This window comes from Schistocerca serialis, chromosome 4 (genome assembly GCF_023864345.2).
Source record: "Schistocerca serialis cubense isolate TAMUIC-IGC-003099 chromosome 4, iqSchSeri2.2, whole genome shotgun sequence".
NCBI lineage: Eukaryota > Metazoa > Arthropoda > Insecta > Orthoptera > Acrididae > Schistocerca > Schistocerca serialis.
In genome coordinates, this window is record NC_064641.1 from 633,420,760 (window position 1) to 633,443,137 (window position 22,378).

Below are 22,378 nucleotides of genomic sequence, written 5' to 3' on the forward strand. Positions count from 1 at the left end.
TCTACAAAAACCTGAAGCATCAAGCACAATTGAGAAAAACCCGTTTTGATAAACATGTGAAGAAAGTAGTCACATATGATGTAGGGGAAGAAATTTTATTGAGAAATCACCCAAAAGCATCAACCAGGAAAAGACTGAATAAGAAATGGCAATATTTATATACAGGTCCATATAAAATAATGAAAATACCTCATGAAGGGAGCTACCTCCTGGCAGATTGTGATACTGATGTAATTAAAGGCTTGTTCCCTCACATAGACCTGAAGAAGTATTATCAATAATGAGCAAAATATAGATTCAAGAAACACTGAATGATACCAAGACTACACTCAGTGGACTAAATAAAAGCACCAATGGATAAATACGTACTTATACTAACTTACAAAGAAAATTAAAGAATGTACCGACGATTTCCATGAGATACCTTCTTGGTATCAGCAACAATGACGACGCTGAAATATGATTTATCCTCTCACCGAACAGCGAGGATGGATGATTTAAAAGTAGAATTAAGAGGAAAAGAAAAGGACCAAATCCTCTCTGGTTAAACAAGTGGCCTGATAAGGGTTTTGGCCTAGGATGCCAATCGTCGAACCTGACTGTGATCCCTGCCTTGCACAGTCGGTTGAAGAACTGAGGGCTTCATCCAAGAAAAAAAAAAAAAAAAGTGGTGTGAATATGAAGCGATTAGTGCGAAGTGTTTCTAAGACAACCTATATACAAATGTGGAATTTAGTTGAGGGCATTTTGTCTAGGCCCATTAACTCAACTTAAATATTGTAGAATGTATGTACCGACTTCTTGAGTGAATCTGAGAGTGAGTGTATTCGCCGAAACAAATACCCTCTCCTGTCACAGTACACAAAAAAAAATAAGCCTGTTCTGTCTGGAACCCTCTTCAAGACATCACAGTCTGGGGGGCCGTGTAACATTACGAGTCAAGACAGCTGTAACGGAACTTGAATAGCGTAAAGTTATCGTTAAAAACGCACGCCGCGCGATTTGTTACGATTTGGTCGGTCATAATAGTAGTAACATGCTTTTGAATACAATTAAAATATAACGGCGATACCTGTTTAGCATTATTGGAAATAATATGTAATAAATTAATGAGTAAGGTAGCCGATCCTATAAGAAGAGGTAAAATTGGGCATATTAAGGTGTTTTGCTTTATATCGACTAAGCCGATGATACAGCGTCTTTTTTTTCCGTTTACTCTTAAAAAAAAAAAAAAAGTGACGAAGTGCTAACTGTGCGTTCTGAAAAATATAGGGGCGAATTTTAAATAGCTACAGTGTATAATCACACTAACAAATGGACATTCAGTTATGCGAAATAGCGGACAGTGAAATGTGGTCATTAAATTGAGTACACCTACAGGGCGGTCAGTTCCGGGATAAGTCTATTCGCATCTCACGAGGGACGCGGTATTGAGACCGGTTTATTTTTATTATATCACGGAGAGCAGGCTTCAATTTATAAAAAGGAGAAAAGCTGTATCATTATCATTGACTGTTGGTGTTAAGCAACCAAAACTGTTCATCAAAGGGTTTCGGTGAATGAGTGGTGAATGCGAAATGAAACTGTGAATGAAGTTATGTTAAATAAAGCAGAAGAGACACGACAGTTTGGTCGTATCTGTTATTATTCCATAAATCGTAACATTTATTCTCGTTGTACGAAGCCTTTATAGATGATCGTTATGACAATTGGCTTTGAAGGGATCTCGTTACGAGTTAAGTTTTGGGGACCTGGTCAACAGGGGATAGTTCGTAGATCTTAACTACTGCAGCTATTCTGGAATCAGGTGCTACCGTGACCGTTGTGTGTTGTCAATGGCTTAAGGTCATCATATCTCATGCTCTAAGATCGACGCACCTTTCCTCTTGGTATAACGGTGTCTCACGGTAACCACGACAACGCCGACGGCGAAGGAAGATACGGTAGAACACAACCATGTGCTATCTGGGCAAGAGTGTCGGAGGGTGATGAAGGGTGGCGGAGTGTTACTGGTGGAAAAAAAGAAAAGTACGTTATAAATTGTGTACTGTATGTGCAATAAGCAGATACAAATCATCAGCAAGTACCACCACAAAGGTTGCCAGAGGCTACTAAACCTTTTGGAATTATAAGAATGGGTATTCAAAGAACTTTTAAGTGGACTGCAGCAGGGAACCACTGTTTTAATGATTATTGGCAATTTCTCACAGTACACGGAAATATTCACCATTCCTAATCAACACATGACTACAGTGGAGCATGGTGAACAACTACTTGCTGAGTTTGGCGTCCCTGAAACAGTAATGACAGACTAATGTACTAATTTCATATGAGCCCTGGTGAAGCAATTCCACGTTACTTGCTACTGATTCAGAAACTAAGAACTGCACCTGCAAACCAGCAGTAAAACGGAATGCATGCATCTTATGATTGGTAAAATGTTGAGTTACTGTGTCAATTCTCACCATAATAATTAGAATACTTACTTGTCATTTGTTGTCACAGCATACTGTTCAAAGGATTTCACTAGCATTGGGCTACCTCTCTTATGAGATACTGTAAGAAAAGAAGAAGCCTTAAGCATTTGACGTAATCAGACCAACAATTGGGAAAGATGGGAAAACACCAAGCTCCTGGAACAATAGGAAGAAGTTGGGAAACATACAGGAATGTTTTCACATGATAGGATAGGACAATGGGAGATGTCAAGCCCATATACCCTAATGGGTGAACTGAAAAAATTTATTACATGATACCAAGTGATAGAAACAAAGCCACTGGCAAATGTGAAGCCTCAGTTGCCAACTATAACAAAGGTGAAACTTCCTGGCATATTAAAACAGTGTGCCGGATCGAGACTTGAACTCGGGACCTTTGCCTTCCATGGGCAAGTGCTCTACCTGGCACTGGGACAAACCAATTTCGACTCAAGATGTGACTAGGATATTGAAATTACAACTATCTAGTCACATCAAAGATATATTAATAAATGTATCAGAAGATGATCTAGAAAAGTATCTTTCTGTGTTAGACGCCACTGACATGGCACAAGAAGACGCAAAAGCAAGCAGAGAGCATGGGAATAATCAGTCGTCTCTGTGCAAACATGAAAACCAAATTCCTCATTCCAACCAAGGAAATGATAATAGGAGGAAGTATGAGCAACAACAAGGTACAGGTGGACAGCCAAACAGAAATGGTCACACGCAGTTTAACAGAAAACAGCACTATAATGAGAGATTTAATCCAAGCTGTAACAACAGCAGAGGAGGAATAACAGAAATCAGTGGACTAATAATAACATCAGTAACAGTAATTATCCAGTACAGTGGATCCAGAGCACAAGACCACCACCACCACCACCACCACCACCACCACAGGAGAATAATCATACTTATCCTAATGACAGTAGGAATTCAGGACAGAATGTAAACCTCAACCAACAACACTGGCCTGATCCAAATCATAATGAAAGAATTGTCGAGGAGACGAACGAAAGCTATTCAGACCCCTCGCGGTCGTCAAACTAGAATCGACCCAATAAGCTCCCAACTGTTGGTTGACAAAAACACGAATACACAAATGCTGAGGTACAAAGATGGTATAGACATGCAGAAAGATATACTAATGGAACCACGCAGGTGCAAGAGCACCGGAGTTTAGATGCTTCAAGCAATAGAGCAGTAGCATACCTGTGGATACATATATCGACACAGGAGCACCAGATAGTGTCCTGAGCTATGATTTGTTCAAAGCCATGAGTGATGCACAAAAATTGCCCATGTATCCAGTGCAGTACTGTAAGGTGTCTGGAGCCAAGGCACAAGTATTAAGTACCAGATGCAGGTAGATATTTTCATATGAGAAGAAGCCATGAAATGCCCTTTTCTTGTGGTTAAGGGATTAACGGTTGCCTGTATCCTGGGGTGTGACTTCTTATGTGAAAGAAAGGCAAATGACCTATGGAACAGAGAATTCAGCATAGTGAATTAAGGTAGGTGAATTGTTCTGGATTTCGTGATTAGCTCCAAGGTGTAAAAATTGGATTATTTGGATTTCAAGCAACAAAAACAATTGATTCAGCTATCAAATGGTTATTTAGATTTTTTTTTCAGAGAAACCAGGTATAATTAAAAGTTATTTATACGTTATTGAGGTGGATCCCCACAAAACATTTTGTCACTCAACTTACTCTGTCCCGTGGACAAAAAAAAATGCAGTTACCAAAGAAATAAGAAAAATGATACAATGGGGTATAATAGAACCATCTTTATTGCCATATAGTAGTCCATTAGTTGCTGTGGTGAAGTCGAGAGGGAAATTTAGGTTGATGTTGGACACCAGAGACTTTAGCAAGATTGTTGCACCAGTACGCACAAGGTCCGAGAATTTGGAAGAGCAGATACAGAAATTCTATGGAGCTAAGAATCTAACCTTGACTTAAAATCCAGTTACTGGCAGAGCCCACTTTCAGAAGAATCCAGAAAGTACACTGCATTTATTTTTGGAGGCAGAAGTCATAAACTTAAGGTACTACCCTTTCGGCACAATGTGAGTGCAAGAGTATTTGTAACCACTTTGGATACAGTGTTAAGACCAGATCTACTGACACAATGATCACATATATGGATGGTCTGTCAGCGATCATCTCTACGTGGGAGGAACATGTTGACATCTTAGAAAGAGTGCTGAGAAAATTTGCAGATGCTCGGGTAACAATAAATCCAACTTTGGGATGGAACAAATAGAGTTCCTAGGGCATACCATCTCTCTCCCCTAGAAATAGTTCCCAATAGTAAGAAAACGCTGGTAATTGAGGAATTCTCAAAGCTGAGAACCAAAGGTGTTTATCGGCCTTTTAACATTTTTTAGAAGATTCGTGCTGGACAAATTACTTAATGTCGATGCTTTACTGGGCCTGTTACATAAAAATACTACATGGTTTTGGTCAGATAAATGCCACAGAGTTTTTGAGTGTATTAAACAGGCACTGATAAATTCAAACATACTATACCACCCTAATATGGAGAAGGACTTTTGTCTTGCAACAGCTGCATCTTCCTATGGATTGACAAAGAGGGGGAAGGGGGGGGGTGTTTGTTTCAAGTGGAAGAAGGAGCTGGCAACAACAAGATCAGAGCTATAGCTTTCACCATCAGAGCTTTGACATGCTGTGAGATATCTTACTCTGTTAAAGAGTTAGAAGCTTTGACTGTCATGTCAGCATTAAGGAAATTTCATTATTATGTTTATGGGAAACAAATAAAAGTATTTAGTGATCATGAAGCTTTAGGCTTTTTATTAACATGCAAACTATTGCATGCAAGATTAGCTAGGTGGGCTCTAGCCCTGCAGGAATATAATTTTCAGATAAAGTACATAAACTGAAAGGACAATGTTATTGCAGACACTCCATCTAGACTGCCACAGGGCACACCATAATTAGTGGAACTAGTAGACCGAGTATCAGAATTCAAGATATTATCAGTAAAGAACCAGTCACACAGACGTGAATATTTACACCTATGCAAAAAACACTTACAGGACTCTGATCCCGTGTGGAGGAAGATCAAACAGTCCATAAAACAGACCCAAGTAATAACTTAAGTCCACATTACAAGGTAGAAAATGATGGGCTATTTTATAGGAGGGGTATGAATTTCAAAATCTGGTGTGTGTGCATGCCCAATGAGTGCACAGAAGATTTTATATGGTATACACATGACGCTTAGGGTCACGTAGGAATTGAAAAGTGTGTCGCCATCATTCAAAGCTACTTTTATATTCCAAACCTCAAATGCATCATACATAAAACTGTGAGAACTTGTACAGTCTATCAAAAGGCAAAATTAATCAACAGATCATGAAAAACTGAGCTCCAATCCACTGTTCCGGCTTATCCACATCGGTTAACATCTGTGGATGTTGCAGGACCCCAACCCACAATGAGGAGTGGATCCAAATATTGAATGATTGTCTATGATACTTTCACCAAGTGTCTCAAACTTTATACCATGAAAACCACTATGGTGAACCCAATAATTAAAATAATCTTGAGAGATTATACCCCAAAAGTGAGTAAACAACCCTGCCATTTTATTTGATAATGTCAAATACTTTACTAGTTTCAAATGAAAATTGTTCCTTGAAGAACAAGGCATCAAGTACATTCTAGTTGTCAGATTCCACACAGAAGCAAGACCAGTGAAATTATTCCACGAGTTCAATTGTTTTGTATGCACTTATGCCTCTAAACAACACACCAGGTGGTCTGAATTGGTGCCTGTATTAAAAGCATATACAAAAATTATCACATCCAGCGATGAGTTACACACCCAATGAGCTTGTGTTTAATGTAATTGAATCAAATTAGTGGTTAAGCCATTGCCAAAATTACCAGGATGAAACAAATCAAGCGATGAAAACGTGAGAGAAGCTCTAGTCAGTTTGACTAGTTGCGCTCAACAGAGGAAAGCAAAATGTGATAAGACTGTGAAAAAACTATTAACTAGCAAGAAACCACCCTAAGTCATCCTTAACAACAACAACTACTACTACTACCACTACTACGTGATCAGGCCCAGTGGACCGCACGCATCTACAAGTTTCCTCCTCCACTGTATTCTGTCCATTGCTGCTATCCGCCATTCGCCCACATCTATTGACACTTGGTTTAAATCTTCATGGAGTCCATCCCTCCAAAGCTTCTTGGGTCTCCCTGGCGGTCTCTTTCCTGTAGGTGTGAAATCCAGGAGCTTCTGAGGCCATCTGTGATCCTCCATCCGGGCCACATGGCTGGCCCACTGCATTCGTTTGGCTTTGACAGTTCGTGCTATGTTGGGCTGCTGGTATAGTTCCTCAAGCTCTTGGTTGTATCTGATTTTCCATTCCCCTGTATCTGCATCCAGAACCAGACTGAAGATCTTCCGAAGCACTTTTCTCTCAAAAACAAGGAGCTTATGGAAGTCCTGTTTCCGGATACTCCATGTCTCACAGCCGTATAGAACAACAGGCTGGATCAGGGTTTTGTACAGTCGAATCTTGAACTGTCTGGAGAGAGATTTGGACCGAAGCAGTTGTGCTAGGCTGTGGTAAGATCGGTTTCTCTGCTTCACATGACGAGTTCTCAGTGAAAAGTGCCCCTAGGTATTTGAATTCTTGCACTCTCTTGTAGGAATTGTCCCCAACCTGCAGTGATTGTAGATGATCAGCAGTCTGACAATGACCACGCATCATAACGAGGTACTCTGTCTTGGCTTCATTTATGTTTAGCCCTAATTTGCTGGCAGCCTCCTTTAGTGCTTTGGTCATTTGCTCCAACTCCTCTTCCGATTTTCAATTCTTATAGTTATAAGTATTTACACTGCAATCACACTAATAAAATCAGAAAGAGACTTTAATGAAAACAATGGAGGAAATGATCAAATGTGTAATGCAGTGTAAACAGCAAATAGCATGAATCATCTATGATGCTATGATAGTACAACATGTAGGGTCATTTGTTTCAGTTGTGTCATGCCATGTGAGCACATGTACCTCCTTAGTTGTGTCCTTATGATCTTCACGATCTTCACGACAGGATCTGCGGTTCACTACTTAGGTAAAAAACAAAAATGTGTTTGGTGCTCCTACAAAGAAAAATATAATTACAAAAATATGACTTGCTTTGAAAATGAAGGAGAAATATGGTAAAGTCAGACCAGAGTCTTGTTAGTCTTAATGGTCTATTGACCACAAAATGATATGGGATGCTGTAAGTAATAACAAGGAAACACAAATAAATATGTACCCATATTCTTTTCAGAAGTCACATGTACCCATATGTTCATGCACAAGATGTACTGAAATTGTGAACTGTGGCGCAATGCAGGGGCATTGTAACCAAATGTGCTAAGCTGACACGAACTTTAAAACAAAGTATGTTGGTGAAAGCAATTAAAAAGTGAACATTTGTGTTAACAGTGACTGTGAATTAACTATGGTTAGTGACAAGAGGATGTAACATTGAATGTTAGCCATACTACGTACAAACTGTGGCAAGACATCAGTATGCACAGAAAAACACAAGACATTAAGATGGTGATATGAGTATAGAACCAAAATGATGAAGTAAATGTGTTTGGAATGGACGCGAGTTACAGTGCATCAACAATGTAAAATTCTGCTTCACTGCAGACTCCAGCTGAAATGAACTGCGAGAGGGTGTGAGTGGAAATGTTTGTGCAACCCTGTGTAGGATGCAAACTGTCAATATAGAGGAATGCTTATTAAAAGCCTGTGTTCTGACGTGCATCATAATTTCACATACCTAATGAATTAATAGCTGAAACATTTGTGAACAGACTTATGTTGTACTAATTAAAGCAACCATGTTTTGGAAAATGAAGACACTAAATGCTCACGCAAGTGTAATGTAAGAGACAGTGACAGAAACTGGGCCTGTATGGAACAATAAATAGTAGATTAATTGAATTCTACCCTGCACCAAAATAACATCTGCTTGTAGTCAGAATCCTATACTATGTTTAAATTTATTTTCATGAACCTGTTCATGATGACTCAATCTGTCATGCTGAGCATCGGAGCGAAGAGAATGGGCCTTCACGACTCCACCCTGCAATGTTCCAAACTAGCAGCATTATTTTTCTGGTTCAGACTTCGAAACCTGAACACATGTTCTGGCCAAGCATTCACCTCACCAACAACATCCCTTTCCAGCCAATGCACTGTCACTCCAGTCAGCATACGACGACTATGACGATGCATCAAGACAATGGCATTTAAGAAAATATTTATACACCACTGTGCAGAAGCTCATAGAAAAAATTAGACTGACTATTTAAGAACTTTTGGAAACAAATAACAAAAAAATCTTTAATTAGAAAATGTAGTGGTCACCTTTGCGCCCACAGTAACAAATTTTGAATAAACCACCAAAACAAAACAATAACCAAAATCAAGAAAAATTAAATTTTAACACTGTAAACTGAAAAACTTTTATCATGTGGCATGTAATGTTATGTGGTGTAGAGATGATGTCTTTTGCATTATTCGCTATAGTATTTTCAATTCTGTTTCTGTAGAACTGTTTAATGGAAAACAAAAGCATGAAATGAAAGAAATGAGTTATATAGTCTGCCTTCTCCACTACGGTTTTCTGTCAGCCCACATCCAAATGGAGGAGCATATGACAAAAATTAATCCCCAGCAAACTGCAATCTACAGACTGTACTCAACTGAACACATAACTGTGTAGAAATATATAAAGATTTTAATTATTGTGACTATGTAGCACCAATGAAATCAAATCTAGATTCAAAGACACTATCAACTCAAATATTTTTCAAAAGGTATGTATGAACATTGTAATGTATGTGAATTTTTGAACTTGTGGATAAAAGAACTCATATTATTTGTGTAATAAAGTGATTGAACGCTTAAGTGCACTGCCACACACAAACCATGAACCAGTGTGCTCCTGGCATTACAGTAAGTGAAATATCTTGACATTAAAGACTGCGAGATTTTTGTAACTTATTCTAAAATGTCTGAAGTGTACAGTAATCATTTTTTATCAGAGACATAGTCTGAACAATATAGCTACCATCCCTGACCACTGCAATTACAGATAATAATATGCTTTCTTGTTCTATTCAAGAAATGGTTGTAATAGCCACTACTACTTCTGTCTGTCTTACTTGTGTTTTCGCTTTTTTTTTTCTCTTTTCTTTTCTTTTCTTTTCTTTAAGAGTCATTTACGTTGAGGAGGTGTGTATGTTGTAATTGTTAATATATGTGTGCTTGCCTACGGAAGTCTGACTTCTATTATATAGAAGTTTACGTAATTTACAGGCAGCTTTGGTGTCGCAATATCAATTAACAGACCCGTAAGCAAGAATAAAACGAAATATTGCTACTCTCATTTTCAGTTCCTATCTCATCCAAGAGTGACTGGACACTAACTCCAAAGGCACTAACTGCCTTTACATATGACCTGAATTTCTTCTGGTTTTCTGAAAGATCATTTGACAGTATTCTACTACAGTAGTCATTGAAGGCTTCATGAATTGCTCTCCTTCACTGCCACATGAACTTCATTCAGCATCTCTATCTATTGCTCTATGGATTGTGTTATACCTATTTTGCAATAGTTTCTATTTCTTTAGAATTTTCTTTATGGTGACTGTATACCATGGAAGATCACTCCCGTTATGAACTGTTCTACAGGGTACATATCTACATATCTATCCAGTGCATGATCAACCATTCCTATGAACTAGAGACATAGTTCTTCTACATGCTGCTGTCCTCAGTTAAAAGTTTCAAGTTCCTCACTGAAATATGACGCTACTGTTTCTCTGTCCAGTTTGCTGCAAATATAAATTTTTCTACTTGTTTTAGTTGCCATTTGTATTCTGGTATTCACAGTTGCTATAACAGCCTCTTGGTCACCAATACCAGTTTCACTGTGTGCTTCCTTAAAGAGGTTAGGTCAGTCTGTTACCATTAGATAAAATATATTTCTATCATGAGTGGGGTTCTGAACTATTTGTTCTAGGTAGTTTCGAAGAAGGCATTCAGTACTTTTCCACTGGATGTCTTGTCACACTCCCACATACAAAACTGTAATTTCCACAACTGAATGTTGCATGATTTAAGTCTCCTCCAATGAATACAGTATGATTAGAGAACTTATTTATAAGCAACATGAGATTTTCTCTCAGGTTTTAGGTTTCATCAGAAGGAGAATCTGGTGGTCGATAGAAGGACCCTACAATAATTTTACGCCCACCCTTTATACAAATCTTGTCCAAACAATCCCACATGTAGCTTCGATTTCTATCTCAGTGGATTTGACTTTCTTGTGTATTGTGACAAATACACCACCTCCATTTCTCATTAGTCTATCCTTTCAAAATACACTTAAATTTTCCCCAAAAATCTCAAAACTATAAATTTCATGTTTCAACCAGCTTTCTGTACTTAGTATTACGTGAGCTTCACTGCTTTTCAGGAGCACTTCAAATTCTGGCACTTTGTTCTGAATGCTTCAGCAGTTTACTACTAAGATTTTGACACTCTTGCCTGCAAGGAGCATTCTTTTAGATCTCAAACTTACACTTCTGGATCTCCTACAGCTGTCATCTGGATTGAATGGAGAGTCACACAATCTAATGAAACTTTGTGTGCACTCCACACACATTCAGCTACTTGGGTATCAGCCTCTGATGTGTAGTGCACACATGACACATCCAGGGGCACTCTAAAGTCTTCAATCCTATGGCACAAGTCCAGGAAGTTTCACCTAGCTTGTCACAGAGTTTTTAGAGTTTCTGGTTCAGTCCTTCCACTCAACTCGGACGCAAGTGGCCACAATCAGTTCTGGGGACAATGCTGCAAATTGTGAGCTTCATTGAAACTCCATGTGCAAGGCTAGGCTCCTGAACTTTCTCTGCCAGTCACTGGAATGATCCAAATATGACCTCAGAGTCTAGACGACAAAGAACATTTGTTCAAACAGGTGCCACAATCTGCAGTTGCTTGCACCTTGTTCCCTCAATGGCTGCCGAAATAACCTCTTTAACATGTTGAATGAGGCACCAAGGCCTACACAGTGAGTGCAACTTATGTTCCTTCCTGTCAATTGCTGCTATTTTCTATAGGGGTAGCATTATTTGCAATATGTTCGAACTGCCAGTGATTAATAGACTGCTGCCCTTGTGCATCTGCTTCCTTTTGACACAGAACAAAGCAGATTTCCCCTCAGATTTTGGGGGAATCAGTACAACACCCTGACTCCTCCTTGGTCCCTGTCTACCCTGTAGAGGACACTTAGAACTACCACCGACATGCCACTCATAGTAAAGTGGACAAGTAATGACAGATCCCATACCTTCTGCAGATGAGACACAATCAACAGGAGAGGATAGTACTTTAAGTAACTTTGGTACCACAGGTATCGACCTGTATGTGAGCTCTTCCAACACACTGATTTGCAGCAGCTACCAATTGTTTGACAGCAGTCGGGGTGATTTCCAGCTGCTTATGAATAGCAACCGACTCGTCCGCTGCCTCAGAACAAGCACAGTGGTGCTGCATGATGTCTGGTGCAATATTTTACAGAACAGTAAACAAATAACTTTATACTAAGTTTCTGATTCTCTTTTAATTTATGAGCCCGACATACTCTAATTATTATCAGTAGTCTTTTGGAATTTAAGTAATCTACAGCCAGAAATGAGCTATCTGTTATGATAACAGGAAACTTGTTACAAGTTTCACTATTTCTCTGAAGCACTTTTCAGGTTATGATTACAAAGAAAATTTGACAGGAGCATTAATTTATGATAAATGTAGCTAATGTAAAATCCTTTTAAAACAGAGAACTAATGTGACACAATATGTTACTCATTCACAGCAACTGTAAATTATAAACACCGATTTATTATGAAACACGTTTACTACAAAATAGGTTATACGAATTATACAAAACACATATAGGTGAATATGTAATTGTTTATTGGCAGTTAAATGATAATACAGAAGATGTAATTACTTTTTGGCACCTAATTCTGTCTGTTAACATCTGCATTGTGTCATTTTAACTTCCTGAAGATTCTATCTCATTACACAATGTTCAGGCAAATGCCAGGATGGTTCCTCTGATAGAGCACAGCCGATTTCCTTTCTGATCCTTTATTCAATCCGACCTTGTGCTCCATCTGTAATGAGCTCAAAGTCAACATGATGTTAAACTTAATCTTCCTTCCTTCCTTCCTTCCTTCCTTCCACAGTGTATGAAACATAAATGTCTCAGTTCCACAAATAAGCTGATCTCTCAGTTCACACTGTACTCTGTAAACGTGAATGACAGGTTACCTACTCCTTTATGATTGTTTTGGTTGGTAGGTAATGGTAGTTTAGATTCAGTCTTTTGGAAATTCTGACATTAAAATGTGTAAAAAGTTGATCTCGTGCATACAAGTAAATGCAGAAATGCAGCTTGTTAATACTGCAAAAATCTTGGAAATATTAATTTATTCAACATTCATGTAAAACTCCTGAAAATACAAGTTTTCAAAAATAACACCCGAAGGTGTAATCAAATATCAAAGTCAAAACGTTGTAAATCTGCCTTTGAAACATAACCTAGTACAATCTGTGATCTACTATCAATCAAAATCTGTTGGAATATATTCATTTGTGACAGGATGAACTACAGAAAAGCTTGGACACAAGAACGACACACTACAAAGTGGGCAATGGCTGCTGCTGGGTGTCGTCTCTAGTTGATCAGCACCCCTCAGCAGCAGTGGGAAGTGACACTATTCCTAGTGTCAACGCCCTAGGGCCAGCCTTCAAGAAGGGTTTGGCATGGTCAAGAAATGCAGTGACCACAACAATTTCAGCAGGAAGCTACAGCATTTAAACCCGAGCAAACCAGATCGTCATCATGGAACAGCTTAGACAGTTGCTTGATGTCCAGTCTCTGACAGACAGCATCGTGCTGATGATGCAACTGTTTCTACCACTGTCAGGCCCTGAATACCTGCCTGTCACCTGAGCACCAGGATGCCCAGGCAACTCGGTACCTTGTCACCATCTCAGGAGTACAAAGTGAGGGCCCAGCCATCAAACTTCAAATTACTGCCACCTCTCAACATCACACACTTGCATTTGGGCCAGAATGGCCAGAGATAATGGTTGTGTGTGTGTGTGTGTGTGTGTGTGTGTGTGTGTGTGTGTGTGTGTGTGTGTGTGTGTGTGTGTGAGAGAGAGAGAGAGAGAGAGAGAGAGAGAGAGAGAGAGAGAGAGAGAGACAGAGAGAGAGAGAGAGAGAGAGAGAGAGAGAGAGAGGTGTGGTTGTTTGTGTGACTGTTTTCACTGTCTCTGCTTTGATATTGCCCGCGTAACAACTAATATATGAGATAAAATATGTTGCTACAAAAACAGCCCTGAAATACTTTTTAGGGGTGCTGTGCTGTGACTTTCTTTGGGTCATTAATTTTCAACAAAACAAAATATATTATGTTCTTATTATTCTGCATCTGGCTTTCTATAAAAAGAACATTGTTTCGTTACTGTAACTCACTATAAAGTTTATCATATCTTCCTCATTTCATAGTTATTGAAAAGGTTACTGAAAATTATTTCGTTATCAATACTGAGGTTACAGTACGCAATGTTTGTTCAACATCAAAATTTTGCAGTGGACTTTTGTTAACAGTAAAACACCAATAAGTACCACAACTAACACGAGAACATGAGACTATTATCAGAGAAAAAATGTTTTTACTATAATGTTTGCCAGACCAGAACTATGCATAGCAAGATTTCTTTTACGACATGAAGGTAAATTATCTTTTCGCACTGTTAATAATATATCATCTGGAGCCCGCATCCACCTGTAAAACACACCATAAAATCTGCTGTTCTGCCCTGCAATCCCGAAAGCTGAAATAAATAATTTTAGTTCACTATTACCTGTCCGCTTCTTTGCAGTATGATTGGTTTCATTTAATGCAGTTTGAATGCGCCGCGGCAACAGCTCGTTCATTCGTAGCACAGCTCTGCACCACAAATAGTATTTAAATAGCTGTAAATGTCTTAAAAGAATGGGATAAAATACCAGGCAAGCTTATTACAAATCATAATGTAAGTTTTCACTAAGTAACTCTATTCAAAACATTTAGACAGATTAAATTCTTACACACCTTTAAAAATCAGTACCTAATGGCGTCCTCTCAAACTTGACAAAAAAATGCTACACAAGCATACAATATAGCGTCACAGGCTCTTCCTACTCACATAATTCCAAAAAGATGACAGAGACATTAATGCTCGGTCACTAATACTTATAGGTTGACATGTTCTCATCTTTGTTTGATATATTAATAAGTATCATCTGTGGCGGTTTCAGTACTCGCCGACACAGATATTATCTTTAAAAAAATCTGTACATAATTCTAAACAAGTATAAAACATGACACATAATTGTTTCTCTTCATTACATAAAGTTCACACAATCACTGTACACACAGAAATAAAATTACAATTATCCAGTTCAATTTTTTTTCTTTTTTACCACATATAATATGCAACTCAATATGTCACTTTACAGTGGGTAGCAATCTATCCTTGCCATTATTTAATTTTGCTTAATAGCTTTCCTTCCAACCCACAACACAGTGATGTATTCCTTTGCTACTGTTCTCTAAAGCATTAGTCTACTCAGTGTCCATTCTTTCTCTTCTTCCCTCTGTTTTTTCATTGCCTTCCAAACCGCACATGCTCTGGCATCCAAGCCACATGGAATCAACAATCTTGGCCGTGCGCAACACAAGGCTTCACTTGTCCATTTCCTGTTTCCTCAACGCCATCCCTGCCACAATGGACCCCTGCCCCATAATTCTGCACCATTTCCAGTATTCCTTTCCTTGGCTAAAACTCAGCAACACATCCTGTTCCTTAAATGCAGCCTAAACCATGGAATCCCCCTAATGGTCTAATCAAAAAATTCCTTTCTCTGGATCACACCCTTCCTTTCACAATGACCTTCACCTTTTGACACTCCTCCTGTCCCTCCCCATCACAAAGCTGGTATTGCAAAACACACATCTCCAGGGCACAGGTATCCCAGAACCACCTCTGCTCTCTCTGCAGGATACTGCAACTGTGCAATCCCTACTTCATACATCTCATCTCTGAAATTGAATGCCTTGCACTCCAGCACCTGGAAGAACATTTCAGACACCATCTCCATAATGTATCGGTCGACTGACATCCTACTGCTGCCTTGTGGCACCACTATCCAACACCTATTCTACTCACAGTGCTCCTTCTTGTTAACCCCTCGTAGTACCTAGACCCTGGCTACCTGTTCTTTTCAACTTGCTTCATCCCCCAAAACTCTCTGCCAACACTCCACTAAATTCAGAGCTGAAACAATCCCAGAATACTGTCGTTAACTTTTTCAACAAAAACATCAGCCCCACAGAAGTTACAGTCCTATCCAAAACCTCGTCTTCAGCCCTACACCCAATTTAACCATGTTGGACTTGTCAAAAAGCTGTACTCTACTTCTCTCAATCCCTGCAATGGAAACACTTCTTTGCTACCAATCTCTCCAGTCAAAGTCAAACTAATCCATACCATGAACCCTGCTTCTCCCAGTTCATACCACGATCTTCTCCCTCTTACCTAACCACCCTCTGGTCAACTTTCACGAATTTCTCACCTCCAACTTGGTCTCACCATCCTTCCCCAGGTCCCTTCCTCAGAACACCACACTTTCAGCAGAAGAAAGCACAGCCACACACAGCCTCAAAACAGATCCTGATCCAAACAAACTACCTGCAGACAGAGGTTCCACCACTGTTGTTATGAATCACAGTGGCTATCTGGCAGAAGGAGTCTGCAAACTGTGTGACTCCACCATCTATAAACTCTGCCAAAATGATCCCATCCCAAAAGATCAACATAACCTCGAATCCCTGCTTAAAACCTTAGGCCCTTCCCAGAGCCTCTTCCCAGAATCTATTTCCATCCTCACCAAAAAACAAAACCACAAACTCACCTTCTACATGTGCCTCAAAATCCACGAGACCAAAAATCCTGGACATCCCATTGTAGCTGGTTATTATGCTCCCTCCGAAAGAATTTTGGCCCTCATTGGGCATCACCAACCAACTGCCCAAAATCAAGCCTCCCATGTCAAAGATAATAATCACTTCCTTCACCAACTCTCCACCATCCCCACCACTTTACCTCTTGGATCCTTACTCATCAATGCTGTCACTACTTCCCTATACACCAACATGAACCCTGCTTCTCCCAGTTCATACCACGATCTTCTCCCTCTTACCTAACCACCCTCTGGTCAACTTTCACGAATTTCTCACCTCCAACTTGGTCTCACCATCCTTCCCCAGGTCCCTTCCTCAGAACACCACACTTTCAGCAGAAGAAAGCACAGCCACACACAGCCTCAAAACAGATCCTGATCCAAACAAACTACCTGCAGACAGAGGTTCCACCACTGTTGTTATGAATCACAGTGGCTATCTGGCAGAAGGAGTCTGCAAACTGTGTGACTCCACCATCTATAAACTCTGCCAAAATGATCCCATCCCAAAAGATCAACATAACCTCGAATCCCTGCTTAAAACCTTAGGCCCTTCCCAGAGCCTCTTCCCAGAATCTATTTCCATCCTCACCAAAAAACAAAACCACAAACTCACCTTCTACATGTGCCTCAAAATCCACGAGACCAAAAATCCTGGACATCCCATTGTAGCTGGTTATTATGCTCCCTCCGAAAGAATTTTGGCCCTCATTGGGCATCACCAACCAACTGCCCAAAATCAAGCCTCCCATGTCAAAGATAATAATCACTTCCTTCACCAACTCTCCACCATCCCCACCACTTTACCTCTTGGATCCTTACTCATCAATGCTGTCACTACTTCCCTATACACCAACATCCGTAATGCCCATGGTCTTGTCACTATTTAACACTGCCTCTCCCAATGTCCTTCAGACTTCATATCCACTATCTCTTTCCTCATACACCTTACTAACTTCATCCTAACACACAATCATTTCTTCTTTGAAGGGAAGGTATACAAACAAATCTGCATCACAACCATGGGCACCTGCATGGCACCTGCCTATGCCAACCTCTTTATGGGTTTCTGGGCCATCTAGAGGAAACCTTACTAGCCTCCAAAAATGCCAAATGCTTGGTCTGGTTCAGGTTCATCGATATCTTTATGATCTGGACTCAGCACCAAGGCATCTTATCTTCATTCCTTCACAACCTCAACACCTTCTGTCCTATTCATTTCACCTAGTGCTCCTCAACCCAGTGTGCCACCTTCCTGTACTTGACCTCAATCTCTCTGATGGCATCATCCACCCTCTATCCACATTAAAGACACTAATCACCGACAGTGCCTTCATTTCGAAAGCTGCTCTCCTTTCTGCTTCAAAAAATCCCTCCTGCACAGCCTGGCCACCCAGGCGTAGTGTATCTGTTGCGACAACAACTCCCTTGCCCAGTATGCTAAGGGTCTCACAAAAAAAGCTTTCACAGACAGACACTATCCCCCAGACATTGTGTGCAAAAAGATTTTCCATACAATATCTAGCAATCCACGCACCATCCCCAAGAACCAGCTACAATGGAGCACCCCCTCAATCATCCATTCCACTGCAGAGTGGAACAACTGAACCCTGGTCCATGACCTGCCTAATACATTCACCCAGCACGTCCTATTCAGCCCTGTCACATGCTTATCTTACTTCATCAGACGCCTATGAAAGCAGCCATGTCATATACCAACTCTGCTGAAATCATTGCACAGCCTTTCATATGATTACCAACCAGTTGTCCACCATGATGAATGGCCAACCCTGAAATGTGGCCAAAAGCGAAGTGTGGCACAACAAGCAGGTGACCACAACAAGCTTGATTTCAATGGCCAGGGAAGAGTTATCCTTATAACACATTCTGCACTCCAAAAGTCATCCCGGCTTCAGCCTACTGTCCCCACACCTTACACCAACTGTTTCAGTCCTCTCCACCCTAACGCCTCTTCCCAATTGACATCCCCTCACCCTCATTGTGCAGCACACTCTGCCAATGCACCCACCTGTCTTTTCCCCTTCTCTGTTCCTCTCCTTTTCTACTGCCATTACCCTCTCCCTCTCCCACAGCTTCTCCTCATTACCCACCCCACTTTGGATTACTGCTTCCACTCGATGCTACACAGTTGCATTCTAGCTGGAAACAACGGTCATGTGTGCATGAGGTGTGCTTTCTTGGGTGAATGAGTATGCGTTTTCCTTTCTTATGGTACATGAAACAACATAGATAGGTTTTTTTTGTGACAGCTGTAAAAGTTTTACCAAGAGTGAGAAGTGTGGGCTTTATTGTAGTTTCACGAGTGGTGGGTTACAATGTGAGATTTGTCAAATATACTGGAGATTCTCACTAGGAATTGCAGGATATGTACCAAAAATAAGTTAATAGAGAAGTTAATAGAGAAGCAGGAGAATCAGATCTGTGCCCTTAGGTGCATTTACAAAACGTAAGGGAGGAACTAGATAGGATGAGGAGAGAGGAGGAGGCTGGGGAATAGGAAATGGGAATTGGTAAGAAGACTGCTAGATGAAGGATATATTCAGACAGTTTCACTTCGTACATTACCAATACATTCGACCAACTTCAAGAGTTTAGAGGACAGGAGGACAGGCGTGCTAACTGTTGCTGCCCCTGACTAGTACCTGTAAACAGTCATCCACATCCCTGACCATCCTTGGTGGAAAGACTAAGCTGTTACTATCTCCACACAACGCAGAGCTGCTGACTGATCACCCGAGCACATCTCTTCCATCCCAATGACAGTGCTTTGGTAAAAGGGCCTCTGTCCTTGACAGCAAGACCTGTTGCATGGGTTACAGGGATCACCAACACAGTCACATTAGAAAGTTTAAAATAGCATACTGTCACTAACAGGCAACCCGGATGGCTGACTAATGGGATAAAGATAACATGCACAACAAACTGTAAATTATATCAAAATGATAGGAATAGTAACAGACGAACTGCAGGAGTCCATTACAAACAGTACTGTAAGGTGCTTCAAATGTCATAAGGAAGGCAAAAAGTGTGCAGTATGCAAACAGGACAGCTAATGAAACTTCCTGGCAGATTAAAACAGTGTGCCGAACTGAGACTCGAACTCGGGACCTTCACCTTCCACAGGCTAGTGCTGTGAAGTTTGGAAGGTAGGAGACGGGGTACTGGCAGAATTGAAGCTGTGAGAGCGGGTCACGCTTGGGTAGCTCAGTTGGTAGAGCACTTGCCCGCGAAAGGCAAGACTTCTTAACACTTTGTGGTCTAGCCGCGGGCTATGCCCACAGTCCCTGTTGTGAGTGCTGCCAACGAGCGACGAGCTATGCCTGCAGTGATGTATAAAAATGCATAGAAAACAAACTATGGGTTATACTCACAGTTCGTGTGTTCCGTTACACAGCTTGATGGTTTAGTTATCTGAAAAATCCGCTAGATAGCAGCACCAACTGGGGAAATGTTCGTTTCTATAGAGTCTGCCACATCCATGCATTAGCAGTGGTGGCAAGATGTCACAGTGTAGACGAAGACTTACAGATGAAGAAATTTTGGATGTTCTGTTCAATGATTCGGGTCCTGAAGGAGAACTTGTGACTATTCTGAAGATGACAGAGATACTACAGGTAATTATAACATATTTACTGGAATTTAGGTTGTGATACATTAAAACATGTAAGAAACAGTAGGCTGCTCATACCCATTTGCTATGTATATTTCGAGTAATATATTTTAGATTTATAATGATAATACAAGTTTATCCAGTTGTACATATGACTTATTTATTTACAGAAGAAGAGCTTCAGAATGATATTGACTTGACATGTCAGCAGGAAACGCGTCCAATAGATCACGAATTTCGGAATGGTAATTGCTCTCACTCCCTCTCTGTGCTTATAAATAATCAGTAGACTGTAATAAAAGTAAACAATTTTGGCTGACTTGGGTGGGATGACATTCCTATGTCTGCACCTCCTGTAAGGAACACTGTTTATGGAGAAGTTCCGAGAGTTACAGTTCCACTTGATGCCACATCAACTGAATTTGAGTTTTTTGAAAACAATTTCAACAGGAATATGACGAAGCTTGTGAAACAAGAAACAAACAGGTATGACGCAAATACCATTGCAAACTTGAGGCGTACCAATCAAATCAAGGAACACAGTTTGTGGTCGCACTGGAAACCTGTTACTTTGGCAGAGGTTTATAAATTTTTTTCTATAGTAATTCACATGTGCCTGGTAAAGAAGTCATCCATAGCAGATTACTGGTCTGCAGCTCCCATTCTTCACTCCACATTTGCAGCTAAACTGATGTCCCGAGATCGTTTCAAGTCAATTTTGGCAATGCTGCATATAAATAATAATGATACATACATACAATGTGGACAGCCAAATCCTGATCCTTTACATAAAATCAGGCCATATTTTGATTATCTTGTGCAGAGCTTCAGAGACTCGCTAGTGCCAAGTGAGAATTTGACCACAGACGAAGGAGTGTGTGCCTTTAGAGGCAGGATACATTTTAGAGTCTACATTAAGAACAAACCAGAGAAGTATGGCACCAAACTGTCCTTTGTGTGTGACTCAAACATTGGTTATGTTCTAAATATGGAGATTTACACAGGCAAAGGTGATGCCTTCACAATTATTCCATTGTTTGAACGTCTACTTTCACCCTATTTATCTAAAGGTCACACTGTTTACATGGACTGGTTTTATACTAGCCCTAAAGTTATTGACTTCTTATGGAGCAAAGACACTTTAGGTGTTGGCAGTGTTATGCTAAACAGAAAAGAAATGCCTACGAGCTTGAAAAAAGTTGTACTGAAGAAAGGTGAAATGACATTCAGACATAGACCACATATGATGGCTTGTAAGTGGAAAGACACCTGGGATGTGAGAGTGTTGTCTTCAAAACATGGGGCAACAGTATTTGACGTAACTGTTAGGGCTAAAGGGGGCCATATAAAAAAATTCAAGCCTGATGCAGTCCTTGATTATAATATGAACAAGACAGGTGTTGATCGAAGGGATCAACTTGTTGCTTACTATCCCTTCAAAAAGAAAAGTATGAAATGGTGGAAGAAGCTTTTCTTCCACCTTTTCATTCGGGGAATAGTAAACAGTTACATAATGTAAAAAATGTCACACAGACAACCATGTTCTCTGCATATATTCATGTCTGTGATGGAAGAAAACCGGGCCACGATGGCAGGGGAGGAACAATTGGGAGTGAACCCTTGGACTGTAGGCGACAGACTAACTGGGCGTCATTTCAGAAGAAAAATTCCTCCAACTGACAACAAAGCGAGGACATGCAGATCGTGCGAAGTGTGTGGTGACAGGGCTGAGAAAGCAACTGGAAAGTGGAAGAGGAAAGATACAATTTATTATTGTGCAATGTGTGATGTTTCACTGTGCGTGCCAGAATGCTTTGAACTATTTCATATAAAAGCCAATTACATATAGAAATGATTTATACAAAATGTAATGTAATTTAGTTGTGAATTGTAATTTTTTTTAAATAAATACCTTTCATTTTGTTTCTATAAAACATAATCCAGTGCCATATTCTTTCTACCAACAATAAATCCTACTACAAGATGTTTATATTTTCCTTGTTTCAGTTATCAGCTTGTGATAACAGTGTAAAATTTAAGTGAAGTTAGTAACTATAATGTGTTACTTCATTGTAAAGTTTAAGTTACAGTGGTTAAAATGAAAAAAACTGTAATGATTTATC

General features: G+C 40.0%; 1 protein-coding gene across 1 annotated transcript; it reads left to right on the forward strand.

The window, feature by feature from the left end:
- The first annotated feature begins 20,145 nt into the window (after nucleotides 1–20,145).
- LOC126474651 (piggyBac transposable element-derived protein 4-like) lies at nucleotides 20,146–21,774 on the forward strand. Its single transcript, XM_050102128.1, has 2 exons — nucleotides 20,146–20,259; nucleotides 21,079–21,774. Exons 1-2 carry the CDS (start codon nucleotides 20,146–20,148, stop codon nucleotides 21,772–21,774), a joined length of 810 nt encoding a protein of 269 aa, XP_049958085.1.
- The last annotated feature ends 604 nt before the right edge of the window (nucleotides 21,775–22,378 follow it).

Excerpts from the sequence above, each read along its gene's own strand:
- LOC126474651 (XM_050102128.1), top strand. The coding sequence starts at position 20,146 with ATGTCACAGTGTAGACGAAGACTTACAGATGAAGAAATTTTGGATGTT. Across the intron at positions 20,260-21,078 it reads AGATGACAGAGATACTACAG|AGCTTCAGAGACTCGCTAGT; the intron begins GTAATTATAACA and ends TATCTTGTGCAG.